The 21225-nt window shown below is 37.8% G+C and overlaps 1 protein-coding gene across 1 annotated transcript; it reads right to left on the bottom strand.

Annotated features, from left to right (window-relative positions):
- Positions 1-863: 863 nt before the first annotated feature.
- LOC104452809 (copper-transporting ATPase PAA1, chloroplastic) lies at positions 864-19667 on the bottom strand. The gene is made up of 16 exons (XM_010067281.3): positions 19181-19667; positions 18945-18998; positions 18481-18634; positions 14834-14908; positions 14427-14704; positions 12280-12513; positions 11236-11334; positions 10870-11019; positions 9284-9430; positions 7393-7616; positions 6386-6518; positions 5904-6001; positions 4113-4350; positions 3809-4012; positions 2417-2497; positions 864-1654 (listed from the first exon to the last, which is right to left on the bottom strand). The coding sequence occupies exons 1-16, from the start codon at positions 19607-19609 to the stop codon at positions 1400-1402; spliced, it is 2853 nt and encodes a 950-aa protein (XP_010065583.2). The 5' UTR covers positions 19610-19667; the 3' UTR covers positions 864-1399.
- Positions 19668-21225: the final 1558 nt, after the last annotated feature.

The raw sequence follows: 21225 nt of genomic DNA, 5'->3' as shown, positions 1-21225 counted from the left end.
TGCTGAGTTTTAGGATCTGTGGAGAGCCGTAGCTTAAATTACATCATTCGTCACAATATCGAAGCCACATAGGCCTTCAGCTTAAAACTTTTGGATAGTTCTCTTAACAGATACTATATTTATCCCAGAGCGCGTCATCGGCAATGACCCTTAGCTAACCTATAGAAGGAATTTTACTCCAAATTAAACATGTGCAAATCCAACTTTTGTTGCATGGCACTCTTCAGGTAATCAGGAAAATACACCTTGAATATTTTATGCCAGATTGTATATGCTTCGGTGGCTCTCTAACAAGCACTATTCAGTTTTGAGTGGTCAGGAGGAGATCCGGTCTGATTGGAAGTGCATCTTGATTACAGAGCAAGAAAAACAGTGTCCTTAAAACTACAAAACGATCAAAACCTTGCGCTCTTTTAACTCTCGAATGCACACCTTGCTAGTCGTCACGGGGTCTTTCATCGTCAAGCATTTCCATCATGTTCTTGTATTGCTGATCAGTCTGCTATGTGCGATCAGCGACCAGCTGCTTGGACTCACCCGACTGCTAAGCAATGACAGTCCTGATTTGCCCATCGCTTTTGCTTTAAAGCTCCCATGTTTCGCATTCAGTTTTGAGAACAATTGGGTTTTCTTCGAAGACGTCTACTTGGAGGAAATTTAGGGACAAGCAGGAAGGCGGTGGAATCCTCGCTTCCGGTCTTTGATTTCCAGAACGATGCATGTAGTAATTGTCATAGAAAGGGTAACAAGAAAATCCGAAATACATTAATTTGCAAACGAAATCAAATCTCGAAGCACTGTTCAAGCCTGATCGAGTTTGTGAGGATATAAAAGGCACAAGTACGTTCGGAATGGAACTCGAGTGGACCTCGTGTAAATCTCTGCACTTCAATATCGTCAGGCAATTTTCAAGGTAAGTCCTACATCTTCCTTTTCGAGTTTTGAATACCAGAGCTATGAGCAAAGCAATAAATGAGGAAAGAGTTGCTGGAACAAATACAGCTTGCGGCTACAATCTGTTTGGTGTACACCCAACCTTTGTAACGACGTGAGCACAGTTGATAGACTATACAAAAATCTTACTTCACAGGAATCAACCTTTCCACCCTTTTCATGCATCTCAGGAAGGCACGTCAAAGGAATATCCTATGTAGACATCTCAGCCAGTCTCAATGAGCATCCACGAAGCTTTTGGTTGACAGAAATCTGGGAATTTACCCATCTTCCATAAAGGAGCTGAATGAAACCAAAAGTTTCATGTTTGGTTTTGAATTAGAGACCTTAAAAATGATGAATCAATGTTTTCTTCTGAATCCTCAGTGTTCGAGAAAGGATGCATGTGTGCATGTTCTTTGGCTGAGATGATTTCTGTTAGCGTGTCAAAATGTCCATCCCTTGATTATCGAGTTTCCCTCCAGGTAGCATTAGAAAAGCTCTTCATTTCCGTTTTCTGGTCTGCAACATTGGTATTCAAATAGATTGTTGAGGGCAATCTAGATATCTTGTTTTGTTTTGAGGAAAATTTGAACCTCAACAATAATGAGTTTGCCATCACACCAACTGAACTCAGTCCCATGAGAGCTCCAGCAATTGAGGGAGTGAGTGTTATCCCAGTCATTGGCAGCAACACTCCAGCAGCAATTGGAATCCCCACCTACAAAGAGTCAATAGTCAAAATGCTGCAATTCAATGGGTGAATAATGTATTCAGGCATACCTATAAATTCGACGGTCAATAATATATTATTCAGATAAACCTCTAAATGTATGCATGCACGTATCAAGATGCTTAAGAATGGATAGAAAAGTGTAACCATATGTGCAATATGCCAACTTCAGAGGTAACCTTTGAATCGTTTACATGATTATTGCAGCTAATCTAATGGACTGCATTTCAGGTCATCTGAAACAAGCCATCAACTTGTAACAAAGTGGCTTAACTGTGATCTTACATCTTGCTCAATTATTCTCACTTTGAATTATTCCAATTCATCATACAAGCAGACCAACAAATATCTTTCTTTTTCTGATTTTGTCTATTCAAACTTGGAATTATCGGCAATGTTTGCATCTTTTATCTTCATGGCAATGTGCAGAAGTATCAGTGATGGTTTTAAAGGTCCTATATGTATTGGCTAGGCAAAACCGCAGGAAGAGAGAATCTCACTCAAATCCCCAAATGTTCCTGAGTGGAATGGCTCCGATGGTCGAGTAAATTCCCAAAATTTGTTGGTGAGATGGAGTTACTGGCAACTAAACTTAATGACATAGTTTAAATTGTCTGCTATTTCTAGAGGCATAATTGTGCTGGAAGAATGATCTGCTATCTATATAGATGTTGCGGATATTCTTCTGATGCCCAAAAAAGAAGGGTAACTGTAGAAAAGTACAAACCCCAAGTACTTAATGCGACTTACAATGTTGTAGGCAAATGCCCACCAAAGATTTTGCTTGATAGTTTTCATAGTCAGCTGGCTCAGCTCCAAAGCATCAAGCAACTGCACGGAGACAAATCAAATCGAACCCAATATTGGAAACAAAACAAAATAACCATTAAGATAACACCAGAATAAACAAATCAACATTAAGTGGAGCTCAAAGTAGAGAGATCTTTTTAGTGTATGAAAAGGCAAAAGAGTCTTATGGGTGTTTTGACGAGACATCATACGGTCATCTTGAAGTATGAAAAAAAGATTAATTGCAATCATTATGCACGGTCAGTTGCATAGGTTTTTGTCATAGTTTTCCAAATAAAAGTACACTGTACTAGATACAGATATCCAGGGCGCATTCAGTGTGCTGGGACCAACTTTATATCCTAGTGAACAATGTTTTCCTAAAGTCTGTCCTCATAAGCCACCCTCCACCCTTTAAACAATGCTCTTACTCTAGATTTGTATCTTCTTACTTAAGCCTCTAGAGTTTGTCTTTGTGCGTGTTCAAATAATGTGAAACCTATATGGAACAATCTAATCCAATATAAATCAGGAATGAAGGTGCTGACGGTGAACAGTAAATTTAGTGTTCAGGTTGAATTATTAGGCATTTTAGCAGAAATGGATGAACGTTTGTAGAAAAGGTTTGATTGAAGTACTTGTTTAAAACAGGGGATTTCAGAGAAAGGGTCGTTAATCTTTAGCCATCATATCTAAGGTTCTTATGCATCACAATTAAAAAAAAAAAAAATTGTATCACACAACTTAATAGCAAACGCTTGCTCAAAATGCAAACTTTATTACGTCAATGACTCTACTAAACCCTGCTCCAAGTTGAAACTGGAAACTCTTGAACAGAAATATAGTATCCTAATCAAATAGGAGTTGCAAACACAATATCCATTTCAAAATAGGAAATTATAAGAAGTGAGGAGTGACAGTCTCATGCTGATTTGAGATGTGCAAAGTTCTTTAGTAAAAGGTGCTAAAATGTCTCTAGGAATTTTATTAGCTGTTATTAGAGTTACAGTCTATTGCTCAAAATGCAAAATTTATTACGTCAATGACTCTACTACACCCTGCTCCAAGTTGGAACTGGAAACTCTTAAAACAGAAATATAGTATCCTAATCAAATAGGAGCTGCAAACATGATATCCTTTCCAAATAGGAAATTACAAGAAGTGAGGAGTGACAGTCTCCTGCTGATTTGAGATGAGCAAAGTTCTTTAGTAAAAGGTGCAAAAATGTCTCTAGGAATTTTATTAACTGTTATTAGAGTGCGGATGTAACATGTAACTTAATAATGAGGTTGTAAACTGTAACTCACCCGTGAGATAGAATGTAAAATGTAAGGAATGAACTACTTTACTAACCTGAGAGAGCCTGTTTCCCATCAGGACAACAGAAGACACCTCACTAGCAGCTCCAACACCACCGCCCATTGCCACTCCAACATGTGATGAAGCTAAGGCAGCAGCATCATTTATCCCATCACCAACCATAGCTACAACTTTATCATCCTGCTGTAATTCACTGATGAATTTCTTCTTTTGATCTGGTTTAACCCCAGAAATCACCTGCTTATTCAGCATTATCATGCTTATCTTGTAAGCAATTCCCTCTAGCTTTTCTAAAAGCAATGAATCGCTATCTACATTAACGAGATTAAAAAAATACCTTTTCCAAGGGAATGCCAACCATGGATGCAACATAGTCAGCAGTACTTCTTCTGTCCCCTGATAGCATGTATACATCAACTCCATGTTTGGACAATGATGATACAACATGCCTAGCATCTTCTCTGATTTGATCCTCGATATATATAAGACCAGCAAGACTATTATCTACTCCGACATAGACGACAGACTGATTCTTTGGCTCTTCCATCAGTCTGATGTCTGCATCGACTCCATGCCTAAAAAAGGAACATATGCACAGGGAGAAACAACAGTAAACGTTTTCAACGGTCTAAAAGTGGCAAGATCCCACTGTGGTAATGACACATGTGAAAATACATAAAGACAGACAGCCAAAGGTAGCTTGCACGATCTAAGCTGTTTGGTTGAAAATATCGCCATAACCCTACTGAGCTCCAGTTGATTTTTTCCTACTCACAGCTAGCAGACTCATGTTTTTGTACCACTATGTTATGTGTGCGAGGAGGTTCAGGCAAGGATCACGCATCAGAATAGTGTAGAGCATTCTTTTTTAAGTCTAGCTCTTTTCCCATGTTCATCAAATAGGCAAAAAGGGAAAAAAAACAGAGCAATTGTGATGAAAGAAATTATAAACCTGACAATTCAATGCTCGATTGGATTCCTATCATGCATTCTGTTGCTCAGGGGGTACACTTGCATCATGCTTTATTATTAATCTCTTCTTTAAGGTATGGCTTGCCTCACTCTGTTAATAGAAATGATGCTTTGAGCTTTGTAACTGAACTAGAAATGCCTCCTTGGCTTCTTTGGAGAGTGAAATAGGAGGGCCATTGAGAGTCGGAAGTGTTTTTTTTTTTAAATGTAATGAAAAGATGGTTACAGGTTTTGGAGTTGGATTACTGAAAAACTACTGTTTAGGATGGATGGTTTGTTAGACTTTGTAGGCTCTCTCTAATTTTGGTATAGGGGTGGTACCCCCCCACTCACAAACACAAAAAAATTAATGCATCCTTTACTCACAAAATCAAATAAAACAGAGGATTTCTCACATGCAACTGATTGAATGGACAAATTGAGATGTCATAGCTGTTGAACAATGTATGAATCATGGATGTGGAACAAATAGTCACTAATCAAACATCATGAATTGAACCAAGTCAACAACTCTGCAAGTAATTCTTATAATCAAATCCTGGCGATTATGCATATTGATGTGCAGGATGATAAGGTGTTACACAATGTCGAGTAATTATCTGTTCACTTAAAGGGTATTCATCTATTGTTCACTTAAATGGCATCCTTTAAAAAGCAATGCATGCCGTCAAGCTGGTCATAAGACATTCTCACCTTCCCTACGAGGACATAATACGTTTCTAATCTCAATAAGACATTGTAAATTCCAGGTAAATTGTTATGAAAATGTTAGAAGACATAAGCAAGCAGCAGAGACATCTTTCAGAGAGTCCATGTCAGAACAGCACTAGAGCAAGTGTTGAGTTGTTCATTAGTTAGAAGTTATTATATGAGCACGTACAGAGATGTCTCGATGAATAGACAAAAATCAACTAAAGATAAAAATCAATTAAGATTTAATTGTCGAATAGATAACAATTTTTTTTCTTATAAGTAAACTAATGAAAACAGTACAAATATTTGGTGACTGAGTTTACAAAAGGGCAAAGTTAGAAGGGATTATGCGAGGATTAAAATTAGCTTCTATGAAAAAGGACATTATAATGTAGGGAAGTATTTGGGAACTTAATTACCAATTCTGATTTATATGTGGATAACAGTAAGGAATAGAGGGTACCTCCTAATCCATTCCAAGTTCCCTACAGAAACTCTTTTGTTGTTAATAACTGCCACTGCACCAGAACCAGGTTCTTCAATGAAAGTTCCATCTACCGCCTACAAAATAATTCAATCCTTACGCAGAGAGAATTTTTTTTTTTTTTTTTTGGGGGGAGGGGGGTGATATAGTAAATTTTGCACAAAGAATTTTAAACTGACAACCCAATACCCACACAAGTCTATCATGTACTAACTAATTCAGCAGATACAAAGTTCACTTGTTGACACAATTTGTTGATTTCAAATTCCTGCTCACGAATGTAAAGCATAGAGAAAATACTAGAATGGGAAACACGGGTTGACTATCCGATTGTCATGCATTCTGACAAACCTTACTGTCTGCAGATTGACATAGGAAAAATTGTTAAGCTTTTAACCAAAAGTGAACTATTGTAAAGCATTCATTGCTGAGAACTATTGTTGAGAATCTAAAGAAAGCACCTTCACTTTTGGGCAATTCCGAGCTTGAGCTGCTTCTACAATTGCTTTGCCAACAGGATGAATTGTATTTGATTCAACTCCAGCAGCAAACTGAAGAACCTCAACTTCTGACCATGTGTCATCTGAATTATGTCTGTATAAATGACATATGTATGGTTACTTACCTTGTCCATAGTAATAACAACTCATGCATACAGCACTTCAGATAAATCATCTTTCACAGTGCTCCAATGTGATACAGAAGTAACAAACAAGATTACATTGAGCAATCATTCATTTCTTCTCAGAAACATGTCATGCATAATGGATGCACTAAAAAGTTTCCTAGCTTGTTTTGTACATAGACTAGTAGAGATTTTTAGTAGATTTATCCAGCAGAATGAGGGTCAACTAGTTTGAAGATGTCTTAGTAACATTTAGTGTCACTTTAACATCCTCAATCCTCATCAGGGTCACTTTTATAAAGAAAAAGGTCATCTTATGGTAAAAATGATGAGGCCATGCAATAATAGTGTAGGATTAAGCAAGCATCTCCTTATCCAAGCAATTAACAGTTCTCAGGAATTAAATCGTGCGGGAAAACACTTCTTTTATGGCAATAATCATCCAGTTCCCTTTTTTAATGGGTTTGGATCCTAGATTAGAGAAAATGAATTATTTACCCTCAAAGGAATTGTGTTCTTCTAATCCTGTGTATATAAAATTGGCACGGGAGTAATAGAAATGTAAATCTAATAGCTTCCTGACGTTGAACTCGTGTGGTTCCACATCGATCTGATTGCGAAGCACATTACTCATCCAAGTTTGGCAATATAGTGTGAATTACTGACCACAATGAGAAACATCAAATCCTTTTCTTCCAAATTGACAACAACAAGAAAAACATGAAAGCAATTTTTTCTTTGCAATTATGGCGGAAGCTATACTACCTAAAAAGTATCATGCACCAAAAAAAATGCAGGAAAGTTGAATCAATTTATTGTAAAGCGACCTGGTCTCTGCTCAACCTGGAATCTATTGGTTGTGCACATCCTGGGGTCACAACCTTTGTCACAACAGGTTTGCCAAGCGTTAAGGTCCCGGTCTTATCAAACACAACCGTGTTTACCATGGAAAACTTCTCCAGAACACTTCCACCACGTAAAAGCAAACCTTTTGTTGCTCCGAGTGAAGTTCCAACGAGCACAGCAGTAGGTGTGGCCAAGCCAAGTGCACATGGACATGCAACTACCTATAGTTACAAATCAAAAATCCAGTAAAAACCTGAAACCAACAGCCAATTGTTTTGTAGCCAAAGATAATAGTTCTTTATGTACTTAGTCTTTATTTGTTCTATGCATTTTAGAATGTCAATAAATCTAGGGCCATAAGATCTTACTGTTTCAGCCATTCTGGCAAAACTCTGGCCAAGAACTGGCTGCGCAATAATAGCGATTAGATTTGTCACATCGCCAGGAGTTTGTAAGATTTCACAAAACTCAACTATGAGTCACGGTTTTAACCATACAAAATTTTTTAGTTTATGTTGCACAAGCATTGACGGCCTTTTTCCCTTCTGCTTTAGCTAGGGGCATTCCATGGTTGCACGAGACCCAAAATGCAATTCTTTGCTTCATTCATCTTACTAGTACTCCATGGGCAAGATCTCCATCAATTTCTCCATCCTTTTGCTAAATGGATCCAGAATATCAAAAGCACTCACATTTTAGGTCCTCCTAATCTTCAATTCTCACCATTTATAGCATTTGAACCTCTACTCTCACGTAAATACACCCCTTAGACTCTCTCTTAGATCAAGTTAACTAAAAACCCCTACGTTCCAATTTCCAATATCGCCTAAAAAGTCCCAGTTCCTTATTTACTCCAGTTTGGTTTCATCTGCTAAAACCTTCATTTGCAAAATGCGTACACCAAGAATATCATCCTGAATATGTCCTGTTTCATCCATTACCTGTGCAAAGAGTAATAACTTAGGGCTGAGCCTTGAAGTAACCTAATGGTTTCAGGTTTCAGTTTCTCTCCCTGCATACCTACTAAAGTCTTTGCCCCATCATACATGTCCTTCGTCAGTTATATATAGGAAGCAAAGTATCTCCTCTCTTCTCTACAATCCTGTAAATTCTCATGGGACCCTATCATGTGCTATTTTAAAATTTGTGAATTCTTTTGTTGATCACTGTACCTTCTCAACCATATTCCTGAAAAGCAATTTCTTCCAGGATTCAACTTAAGAAAAGAGTACAAGAATATGGCAGAGTTTAACCTGTGAGTTCCATCTTTTTCTACATAAAATATTTATAAATCCAAAACAATCTCTCTTTTTTCATGTACAACATTGTCGTAGTTTAGAAGTAAAAAACAAATGGTATTGAATACATAAAAAGAAGGAGAAAAGACAATTGGTCTGGTGCAGTTTACAAAAATGTCAAACCAAAAGTAGAACCAAATTTGTCGTTTTTGCTAATTCCCTGACTAAAACCAAACTAATATACCGAAAATTGAAGGTACTGGTGAGGCTGATTCCAAGGGGTTTTTATAAGTCAAATTTGCTTCTTGTAGAAAATAGTGCTTCTTCCTGTTAGATCTGTTTCAACAGAGAAAGAAGTTCCCCAAACTTGAGCATTTGGTATCCTATCCCCTATTGGGCACTTCCTACTTTTGTCAACTAAAGATTGTTATGTGATGATCCTACACTTAATAATTCAACTAGATCAATCTTGAAAGACAAAAGAAGAAAACTGGATGAACGACAACCATAGACACACCTGACATCAAGAGTCAAAAGTGCAATCATGGTTCACTAATTATCAGTGACTATGTAAAGTAATTAACAAAGCATTGCAGCAACATGTGAGCACACGAAGCAAAAACACAACCTCGGAGGAAGTTTTGACATACCAGGACACTGCATGAAAGCTGCAGAGCCAAAGATACAGAACTTCCTTGATTAAGAGCAGCAGGTAGAATTCGTGAACCAAACACGTTCCAGAATACAAATGTAGCAGCAGAGAGAGCCATTACTCCATAAGTAAAATGCCCTGACACCTGATCAATCATTAGCAAAAATGGGTAAATCCACTTCAAGGAGATTTACTTTAACCGTCTCTCCCTAGTGGTAAGACAGATTCCAGTCTTTCCATATAGTTGCAATTTTTCAGTCAATTCCCATGCCTTTGTATTAATTGGCAGCCTACTTTTCAAATGCCCCATGCCAATTTTGTTTAGCACAAAATTTTTGAATTTAATCCTCGAAACTGGTAAGTTGTTTCCTCTTTCAAATGTAAATATTCAATAAAAGGGTACCATATCAAAGAATGCTTACAAGACAGAGCGTCCGCTATACATGTATGAATGAATGATAAATAAGATTTTATTAAGAAGGTACCAAGGGGACACCGCCCCCATAAAAAACGGCTTCAGGTAGAAGCCACTCACATATAAAATTATGGACAAAACTGTGTCTAACATTTCCAACAAAGCAGCATCCATCAAGGACAGAGATTATGACACAGTTCGCTTTGTTTGAGCCAGAAATTCAGCAATATAAAATATATTTCAGATTCTTCCCTTTTGAAAGGTCTAAGAATTATAGCCCTTTCAACTTATTTGGGGGAAAAAAAAATCCTTCTAGGCACAAGAGATAGAATTTTCCTGTTTTCCTTGTCACAAGCAAATTAAAAAATTTGGCTATGAGTTTATTTTAACCTAGTTTTCAAGATCAACATTAGCATCCCTTGAGGGTTCATCATATCAAGAGTACCATGAAAGAGGTTTTGACTCAATATGGGTCCTTAGAGTCAACTTATTGTAGGTAGGAAATAATTTGTTTCTTATTCTATTGCAGACTCTGGGTAACAAGAGCAATGAATTCCACAGGAGAAGGATGAATATTAGCAACATACTGGATAAGAGGCTCCTATAGAAATCTGTCTCAAGCAAATGCCAAAAAGAGTAAGTGCAAGTAAGACTCGTTTGAGATGATTATCATGTCGCCTTGTTGCTTGACCACATACTACACCAGTTGAGGTTTTGAGAAGACTGGTGCTAAGACCAGAGTTTTGATGCCGTATGGATCATGCAAAATGACAAGGAGAAGTCATGTAGTCTGTCTCCTAAGGGTATGACATATTCACTTTGCATACAAAATACTATATTCCAGAACTTAAATTGACAATCAATGCATGAGCAAGCTACAAATTGTGTATTCTTCCTTCTTCCACTGGTAATCTGCAATTTGTCTGGCATGATCCACCCAAAACCTAGCAGTAAGTAATCATATCCTAACCGCAAGGGTGATAACCAAATCGTGGTTCAAGAAGAAAGTGACACAACCAATTCGTTTGTCGAGACAGACACATTGTGAAACAGACGACAGTCTAATTTAAAATTGAAAAGGCTAACTTTTCCAGTCCCTCTTAAAGCAAAGTATTTGATCAGGGTCTCTGGCATATTTATTTAATCATGCTAGGGTAAATTATAAGAACCTTGTCAGCCAACCGCTGTACAGGAGCTTCCCTGGTCTGTGCTTCTTCTACAAGACGAACTATATCTCCCATAGCAGTCTCACCACCTGGCCTTTGCACTTCAACTGTAAGTGTGCCATTAAGATTTATACTTCCGGCAGCAACTTGGCTCTGGTACAGATGAAAACATGTAGCAACAAGATACCAAAAGCTTATAAATCTGGAAAGGAGAACCTCCTCCGGCAACAAGAGAACTTCCACAAAAGAGTCAAGGGGAATAAAGAACCAAAACTTGATCATAAACAACTCATAAGGGGAATGAAGAGACATTAAACAATGCGGTGATTTTGCAAATGCAAAACTGTAAGATATAAATGAAGAAAATACCCCCGGTAATTTAGTTGCTGGTAACGGCTCTCCTGTAAAACTAGATTCATCGACAGTGCTTCTACCAGCTCTCACTACACCATCTGCAGGAACACGGTCCTAAAATCACAGAAATTAAGATTATGGATCATAATCCTACCAGGAAACAGGTCAATGAATCATGTCTTCCAAGTGTATTTGGACATATCAATTGAAGGTAAATCCACAACCCTTAGATAATTTCTCAACTATGAGGTCCTACAATCGCACATATAAATGAAAAAGGTGAGATGAAAATGACCAGAAAAAAAGAAAAAAACTGAAGACCTGCAATCAAACATTTAATGACATTGTTCATGTGAATTGCATCTATTAAGTAGATAATAGTATCTCTTCAATTTGGTTGTCCAGGTGGATTGTGTCAACAACGAAATGATTCTTCCAACATTTTTGAAGTTTCTTGTTGCAGAGACTTGAAGATACAGTTAATTTCAGTCAAATAGTCCAATAAAAAACTTAGCTATTAGGTGGAGGAAGATTGCACAAATATACGACCCATATAAACCTTGTGTACAAGCGACGTGAGATACTTTAACATCCCCTCTCACATGCAACCTGGTATGAAAACATGTGGAATTGACGAATGGGAAGCCTCACACAAGAAATAATCTAGGGCAGAACCTGGCTCGGAATTCACGTTAGAAAGTCCAACTAAAGCTTAAACTATTAAATGGAGGGAGACTATATGAATATAAAGCCCATATAAACCCATAGACAAGCGATGTGGAATATTTCGACAAATTCGAAAACAAAAGAGGCAATTAGATCTCCAGTACAGGGAAAATTCTTAACAACAAAAATTCCAAAAGAAAATGGATAGCAATTTCACAAACACATGTTGATTCATCACATTTTTAAATTTGAGATGTCTTAAGCATGAAAAATTGTAACATCTCCATATCAAACAAATAGTATACTAGTAAAGCTTAGCAAAAAATAAACAAAATGCAAGACTCTAGCTGTAGAATTTATGCATCACGGTGAAGTAAAAGTACATTTACTCACTCCAGGTAGTATAACAATCCGATCTCCAACAGCCAGAGTGTTACAAGGAACTTCCACAATTGAGCCCAAGTCTTCTTCATCACCAGAAACCAATAGACGAGCTTTTGAGGGTAGAATACTTAAAAGTCCAGTCATATCACTCGTGGCTTTGATTTTAGCTCTTTGTTCAAGGTTTCTTCCCAACAAGACAAATGCTACTAACATTATGGGTTCCTCAAAGAATGCCTTCCAACCCTGCATTAAAAACTCTGTTCAATATAATAACATATAGACTTTATCTCAAGTTAGCCATTACTAATCATTAGTCCTTCACATATATGGAGAAAACAACCTACAGAAAAGTTTCGATACGACACCAACTGTAGAGGTTACACCATAGTTAGAATTTACTTTCCCATAATGTAACATGTGAAAAAGCACCCAATGGTCCTCATATTGCTGTGCAAGCATATCTAAACGAAAAAGAAAGATTTCACAGTAGCAGAGACGTTCATGTAGGCACACACTACAAACATAAATAAGTTCCAAAATCCTGTTCTTATTCCATGCAACATAAACTTGCCCAAATGGAACAAAATGTCAGACTCATGGGTCATAATCAAAGACAGAAGAATCTGATGCAAGAGTAGTTATGAGAACTGAGAAAGAGAAAACTAATATATGCATGCTCAGTTCAAAGTAAAGGTAATTTATGCATCACTGACAGAAGATCCCCACAGAAGATCTAAATATTACAAGGTCACAAAAATGATCATGTTTTCAGGATGCCATTTTTTTTTTTTTTCAAAGTATCATGTAGCTGTTTTATCTAAGTATACCCGAAGCTCGACCTTTCAAGGTACCAGAGACAGCACAGTTTCATACATCAAGGAACTTGGTATATTTCCAGGATATTGTTCACACTAGCCTATACAAAGCAGCATGTCAACATCTGAGACTCTCATAAACACTATAATACCTCAGATAGTTGAAAGCCTTTTTTTTCTTTTCAAATAATTGATTGTTGCAAGAAAAAATAAACAGAAAAACTTAATAATGCACCTCCATGTGCTGGCCAAATCACACATCTGCCCCTATGTTCAAATAGCCTAAACTTTGTCCACCAAAAAAAGGGACAAAGAATTACCACACCAACTTTTTCTTCATGGATGCAACTTTGGCTGCACTCTATGTCCTCAGCCTAAACATAAATTTTATCAAAGAATGTTTAACAGACCAAGTCCTGTTTTTTGGATGTAAATTTAGTCCAGTCAAATAATTTTAAGCATCAAATATTAGATGGCTAGACTAAATCTGCAGTAAGAGCACTATTACAGAAAAAGTAAAAGCACTTTCAATACAGAACAGAGAGTAGAATTTTACAAAGAGTATTAATCTACAAAATTATATGGGATCGGAATTAACTGCTTTAAAAACTTCAGCTGTGAGATGAATACGTGGTATAATATTTAAATACTCTAACAATCACCCCATGGGTAGGTTGCACTTTGGACATAAGACTAAAGTGAATATATGACTGGGAAGGTGAATATGGAGCTTGACAAAAATTCGAACCCAAAAGCTCCTGCTATGGTATCGTGTAGAATTTTGGAAGACCACAACCAACTTCTGCAAAAGCTTATGCTGTTAGAAAAAAGGCATGGTTTTAATATTCAAATATTTTAACATAACCAAAGGTTATGGAGTTTCAATAGAATTTTCCTATACAACACTACCATTTACTCATAGAATGATGTCATCTTTTCTTTGGCTATGATGGTTCATGAAAGGTACAAAAATCTAAAACTCACGCTTTGCAAAATTATGAAATTCATGGAAGACACTGTCGCTGGTCGATCGCAACTTGAGAAGATGGAAGGCTACCGAAATTAACTCTTGGTTAGGATTTTAATTTAAAAAATGACTAATACTAGCAAAATGACTAAAGGAATGGACAGAAACATGTATTGAGCCACTGTTTCTGTCCAGCACAAGCATTTACCAGAGAAAAGATGGGCACTGTGCATGATGCTTCAGACCAATACAACGGAATATTGGGAAATATGAACAGGTCTCAGACGAAACATATATTCATAAAAGAATCAACTGATGTGCAACAAAGCTTTGGCAATGCCAAGAGCTATATAAGACTATTTGTCACGACGTACCAGTTTTGGCACCAAGGTAGCCAATGTGCTGACACAAAATGATGATAAAGCCCCAAGACCAACCAAAGTGTTCATGTTTGGAGCCCCCTTCAAAAGGTTTCTCAGACCGTCAAAGATAAGTCCACGGCCCGGACCAATCAAGGTAAACAATGATAAGGACAGATGAAATCCAGTCGAATGAAAAGCATGGATCCAAGGAGCCTTAGCTCCAAAGAAATGTGAGAGATGGCCCAAGAGGCAAACAGCACATAGTGCCCACGAAACTGCAAGCTGGCGACCTGTGAAATAATAATTTATGGGAAATACTAAGATGCATCAAAACAAAGAAACAGATAATCAAAATGTTTTAAAAAGAATGCCTAGGCTTTTTTCAATGATTTGGAAGAACAGAATGTCCAGATACTTACCACTTTCTTTGAGGCGATCATGCTTTTCATTCATCTTTCTCTCAAAAACTTTGAAAAAATTGTGTCCTCCTCCATCTGCAGTGTCAATTATAGGCATAAGATCGAGACTTCTCAGAGGAATTCATATACACTGGCATAAAGCTATGGGAAGGATTTTTCCCGGTTTTGAACTTCCATAGTTGAACCCCCTTTGAGATATGGAAGATTTTTTTCCATTCTTTCTCAGTCAATGTAAAAGAGAAATGAGGTAAATTTGAAAAGCTCAACCGACCTCTTTGGCAGGTTCTACTACCATACTTCCTAACTAAACCCTTAGAAACAATACAGAACATATTAAAGAAGGCAAATAAGGCATAATTGGTAAATTTTGGCGTTCGTCCCATCCGCATTCTCTTTCTGCCCCTCCACATTCGTCTCTTCCTCCAAGCCTTTAAATCCAGCTTTCTAAGTCCGAATTTAATTGCATGTGTTGCAAATATGTGGAGGGTGAGAACAGGATGATTGAAAGTACACTCATGAAAGTTGCCCATTTTATCATTAAAACATAACATAACGCTTGATTGTAGCACGTAGTTATGTGTACGGTTGTATGTTTGTGTACATAATGAACAAATGAATAGCCCTTCCTACCATATGCAAGAATCCAGACATATGAGGACCGATACTTTCCATCATTTGCAGATTTTTCACCATGTCATGCATACGGCAAAAGAGCTGAAAAAAGCAATGACTGCAGGTATTACACGTGTGCTTTTGAAAGAGCAAGAATATATTGCAAAAGTGTACAGGTCCTGATGGGAAAGTAGCAAACAAGTTCATGCAAATATGATAACCCAACATGGTTTTCAAGTGAACAGGATTCTTTGATGCTGAGAAAGACACAACAGCAGTCAGCAAAGTACTGTTTCTAGAAGGTGTAATGGGGCACACAAACCAGCTACATACAAACCTCAGAAGGTCAATGAATGATTACACAAAAGATCTCCATCTGGATGATATAAGCACTGTTCCTAATAAGTTTATACTTTCATTAAGATCAAATATTCAGCACCACTCCAATTCAAATTGAATCTGCATGGCTCATTAATACCCAATACCCATCCCCATATTTCCAAGGAGAGAATCAATTATGCACAGCATCTACCACTCCTTATCTATCCTTAAGAGATCCGCCATTTACTTATTTTATGTTTTATCTTTGCAAAGACTTTATTCCTTATGGTCTAGTATGTACAAAAACAGTGAGAAAAACAGCACTAAGTCATTGAGAGATTGAAGCCCATCAATGCTTAAAACCAAAAGACAGAAGAACGTCAAGTTTTTAGATCTGTTCAACATGGAAATCTTTTAAACAGACTGCATTGTTTGTGTGCTGGATAGGATATTCTAACAAATTTTCTTCTCTCAGGAAGAATTGAGTCTCCCTCTTCGTGATAAAAATTTGAGTCAATCATCCCAAGCTGCAGGAAGCACTAGTGGGTGGGATGTGTATGCACGAGAGAGAGAGAGAGAGAGAGAGAGAGAGAGAGAGAGAGAGAGAGGATAATGCAATATATAGATGTAGTACCGCAAGTCTGCAGCCTAATTTGACATGTAAATTACCAGCTTGCATCATCATTGTGCAATATTGTGAACCAACAGCGAAAGTCCTCCTTTGCAGAGTGGAAGATAATATTCAACAATTCACAACCTTATAGCAGCACGACATTACTGGTTGCTCACTGTGGACTTAGTAATATAAAAATAAATGTAGGTTTTGCAGACATAGGTTATAATGAATTCTTCTCAAGTGTTGATAACTTGATTTTTATCAGGGGTCTTTCCTCTTATAAAGATAGTCAACAAGTTTGACATATATATAAAGGTCTTTCCTGAAAGCAGATTTCTATTCTCCAATTTCCTAAATGTGCTTGAGGCAGTAAAAACCCCAAAAAATAGAATCCGTTATTGACATTGTAGGAACTACTTATATTGGGAGGTTCTTAGAGCTACAAAGACACAAGAAAGATCATGCTGTCAACCATCAACTTGAAAGGGCCCCTAGTTTTAATTTATATGTCAACTTCCATGCTGGTCCCCAAATCACATCATCATCAGCTCCATGTTAGATCTTATTCTATTCTTTCCCAGGACAATCATCAACACATAGTAAGCATACAACTGATTTTAGATGACCTGCATATATTTCTTAAATAAGTCTTTCTGGAATAGAAGAAGGTAACCCCAATACATTACAGTTAGAAGCGGGTGAGATTAATAAAATACAAATTGCCGCCTATTGCGAACAAATTCAAAACAACCAGTACAGGATCATTCTTCTTTGTTTCTTAACAATAACTAACTCAGATTTGCTTCCCCCATTCACCCATCCAGCACCGATGATCTTGAACCAGTTCCTCGAGAAGCCACTGATACTCACCTATTGAAGGGATAAATTGCAATGATTAATTGAGAACCTAGGTTTTCATATCTGAGGTATGCGACTAGTTTCCTTACTCACAAGTCCAGATTATAAAAAGTTTCAGAACACAATGGAACAGGGACATACCAAAGTTTTCTACTGTTACTCCTCACTTGGATCTTTATCATTCCTATGGTACAACATTGCCTTCAGTAGCTTCCTGACCTGCGACTCGTTTATCCATCTTTCCATCAATGCATATTAAACAGTGAACTTAAATAGGCTAACATCTTAACTAATTCAATTTAGGAGGCTGCATGTCTATGGTATGGTGTTAAAATATCTTTATCTCATTGATGAAATTTGCAGTCATATTGAGGGTAAGAAAGTTTAAGGCAAGACATTCCCTATCGAGGCTCATGATGGAAAGCTTTAGATGGAGAGTTTGAAGTTTCTTGCAGAAAACAAGAGTTGATACAGGTAGTTTTACTCCCACTTATAAAAGGTATATAAAATAGATCACCCAGATGTTCTCGATAACTAGAATTTCAAAGATGACTTCTCACGAATTTTCGGTTACAGGAATTTCAAAATTTAGCAAGAAAAGGCTTTAAAATAAGAACTTTTGTACATTCAAATAATTCAGTTCCAGGAAACGTCTTTGTACATGAAACGTTTTAAATTACTTGTGGAAGAGATATTAATCTGTTGATTCATGCGAAACTTTTAGCCAGACTTCAATTATTGCAAGACTTACAATTGGGTTTGCTATTCGACTAAATTGGATAGATTCTGAAAAGCAGCGCCCATGAGAGTCAAAATTCACACAAGACTAGTCACCATTTATCTCTCCAGAACCTGCCTGACAGGATAATGCTTAACAATCAAAAGCAGCATGTAAGGGATCCTAGCAATTAACAATTGCTGATAAACCCTTCACTCACAAAATGTCATGATGGAACCAGAAAATAAGACAATCCAAAGTAAAGAGAAGACCATAGGGACAAGTCAGTTGTCAAAAATCTTAAAAATGTTATGTGACACTTGATTGAACGAATTTAACACTTACAAATCTGTCTGTATCAGTAACAAGTTAAAGATACAGAAGCTAGTACTTCTAATTACTAGATGGAATCATCGACACAGAACATCTGTGATAAAACATACGTTGTATGTGGCAATGATATTCACGAATATAAGCCAAACACCATACAATGACAGGCAGATAGTGAATAAAACTGCTTACCTCGTGGGTTAGACTCAAAGCCACAATTCGTCAAGTGTTTAGCAAGTGTTTCTCCCAACTCTTTTTGCCAGTCAGGCACAGCCTTAGCTTCAGATACAGGCCATACAATTGCTGTCTCGGTTGTAAGATTGACACTGGCGGATGATACTTTTGGCTGTCCAAAGTCAGAGCAGAAGAAAAAACACGGGGTTCAAATCTAACCATAAAAATTGATGAAAGTCATTTCTCCTGCAATTCTTTCCACCCCCATAAGAGATAATTTGGAACCTTATTTCTCTTTACATTTATGAGAAGACAAAATGCATAACCCAGTAGATACATATTCTGTCACACTCAAGTTCAATTCAAGCTGATAACGATTCATTTCATAAAGAAAAATTGGACGATCCTAGCAACCTTAGAGAGTATAATAGCAACCTCACTTCAAGAATTACAATAAAGACAAAAGAAAATGGTAAACTCACTTGATTTTCCAGAATTCTCTTCACACTCGCTGCACATCCCCCACAGGTCATTCCCTGCAGAGACGAAACAGAGACTCTCAATTGACCGAACAATTAAAAAACATGATGTGCACCACGGAATAACATCTTTAGCAATACAATGCAGGGAAAGTTGGACAAGCATTGACAAAATCGAAGCTTTAGCTCGTCCATTCACATAAACTGCCAGAGAAATATATAGAGAGAGAGGGGCTTACTCCGACGTCGAGAATTATGACATCAGAGGAAACAGCTGAGGCCTCCTCGGCCCCATCCACGACCGATTTCGCCTTCCCATCCTCACCGTCGACTCCGCCACCGCCGCCGCCGCCGCCGCCTCCTACGCCGCCACTACCGCCGCCGCCGCCGGGTCCACCGAATGCGCCGAGAGGAGCAGCGGAGCTCGAAACGCAGCGCAAGCGGAACCTCGCGGGAGCCGCCGGAGGGGACAGGGACGGGACCGGAGCGAGGGTCGGGGTGCGGATGCGGTCGGCGTAGATGCAGCGGAGCCGGTGGGCGATGAGCCGCGAGGGGAGGCATCGGCGGTGCGGCGACCGGGAGACGTAGCGGTGGAGGCGGAAGACGAAGGGGTTGAGGGAGGATGGAGATGAAGATAGAGAGAGAGTCCTGGATATGGTTGACTCCATCGAAGCTCGCGTTCGCGCGCTCTCTCTCTCTGGTAAGCCTATCAGCTTGTGCAGCCACCGGAAGGAAGGGAGGAGATGAACATGGTCGCAAACTGCTGGAGTCAATATGTTGACCGGAAAATTTCAATTCAGGACATGGGTGTTCCTATTTCTCGAATATAGATAGGAAGTAAACATTTTTTTCAATTTTTTTAAATAAATGCATGAAGTGATCAATTTTAAATAAGAACCTGGACTCTTTAGTTTGGTGAAGGACAATTTCATCTTTTAATTTTTAAAATTTTTGCCTTTTTTCTATTTTTTTTACAAACTTAGAAAAATAAAAAAGAACGGAGGGCTCTCTTCGTTTGTGGCCGCCATGCGAGGGCATGGCAAGGGCTACAACATCGTCGCCTAATTTGGCTGATGGCAATCTTAGACCATCACCCAAATCTAGGCAAGGGCGTCACGATCGTTGCCAATAGCTAACCTTCAATAGTCATTTCGAGTCCTTGATGACAAGTAGAGGGAAAATGATGAACAACATAACAAAAGAATGGACCGAAGAAGAAAAGAAGAAGAAAGAATAGAAAATAAAGAAAAAATCTAAAAACAAATTCAAAAGAACATCGTTGCATTTAAAAAATTGTCTATATTAACTGCCAATCGTGTCACGTATGATGGGAAATGCTAATTGGACTGTCATATTAGCGATTTTTGTAATAAATTAGTTGGATGGATTATATTAAAAAATTGTTAGGTGGCTTAGGACTATATTGGCCACATTGAAAAATTTAATATTGGATTAGTGGCCATATAGTGAATTTATGATTTTTTTTAAAAATAATTGTCCCAAAAGAATACATTCCAACCAAACCATTACTTGTCATGGCAAAGTCCCCACATACATTTGTCTCAACCAAATCACATTATGTTAGCTGTAAGCTTGTCTATAAAATGCTGCATAAAGGTCTCAAGTAAAGTTTCCGGTCTTTCCCTCATTTTCTTCCTGTTAAGATTAGTACCTACACAGATCTTTTCTTCAATAACTTAACTATCGGAGGATCAATCCGAATAAAAAAAACCAGACGCTTTAACTCGTGTTCGTATGCACCGGCTTATTTCTTGGCCAAATTTTTTATAAGATTCCTCGAGATCGAATTATACACTAACAAGAAGGAGCACACTTCCCTAACATGAGGCTATAATTAAACGTATAATTTATATCGGATTAGATTCCTGCAACTCATTATATAAGTTCGTACAAATCACCCGTAGATCGTTGAATTAGTAAGGAGAGATATACTAATCAATTAATATGCTAAAATTTGGTTGGTGGGTTCATATATGTCTCATTTAATAGACCGATCCTAATTGATAAAAAACACCCTTGTAGCAAAAAATTCCCACCTTGTCTTTTTTTTGGCTCATGATTTGAGTTTTTTTTTTGTTGTCAAAAATAGACTTTGTATTATAATTTCAGTAACTTACATCCAGCCGCTAGGGCGTCAGCATATACAAGGTCTAGCAAAATAACGGGCGGCAATATATTCCAATTCTGTGCCGAATTTGCAAATTGGTGGGCCTTAGCAGTCTAGTCGGCCATAGTGTTGGCCTCTCTCTTGCAGAAACGAACC

The sequence above is a fragment of the Eucalyptus grandis genome, chromosome 7, assembly GCF_016545825.1.
Source record: "Eucalyptus grandis isolate ANBG69807.140 chromosome 7, ASM1654582v1, whole genome shotgun sequence".
In the NCBI taxonomy this organism is placed as follows: Eukaryota; Viridiplantae; Streptophyta; class Magnoliopsida; order Myrtales; family Myrtaceae; genus Eucalyptus; species Eucalyptus grandis.
Note: the sequence above shows the minus strand (reverse complement) of the source record. Positions and strands in the feature narration are given on the sequence as shown.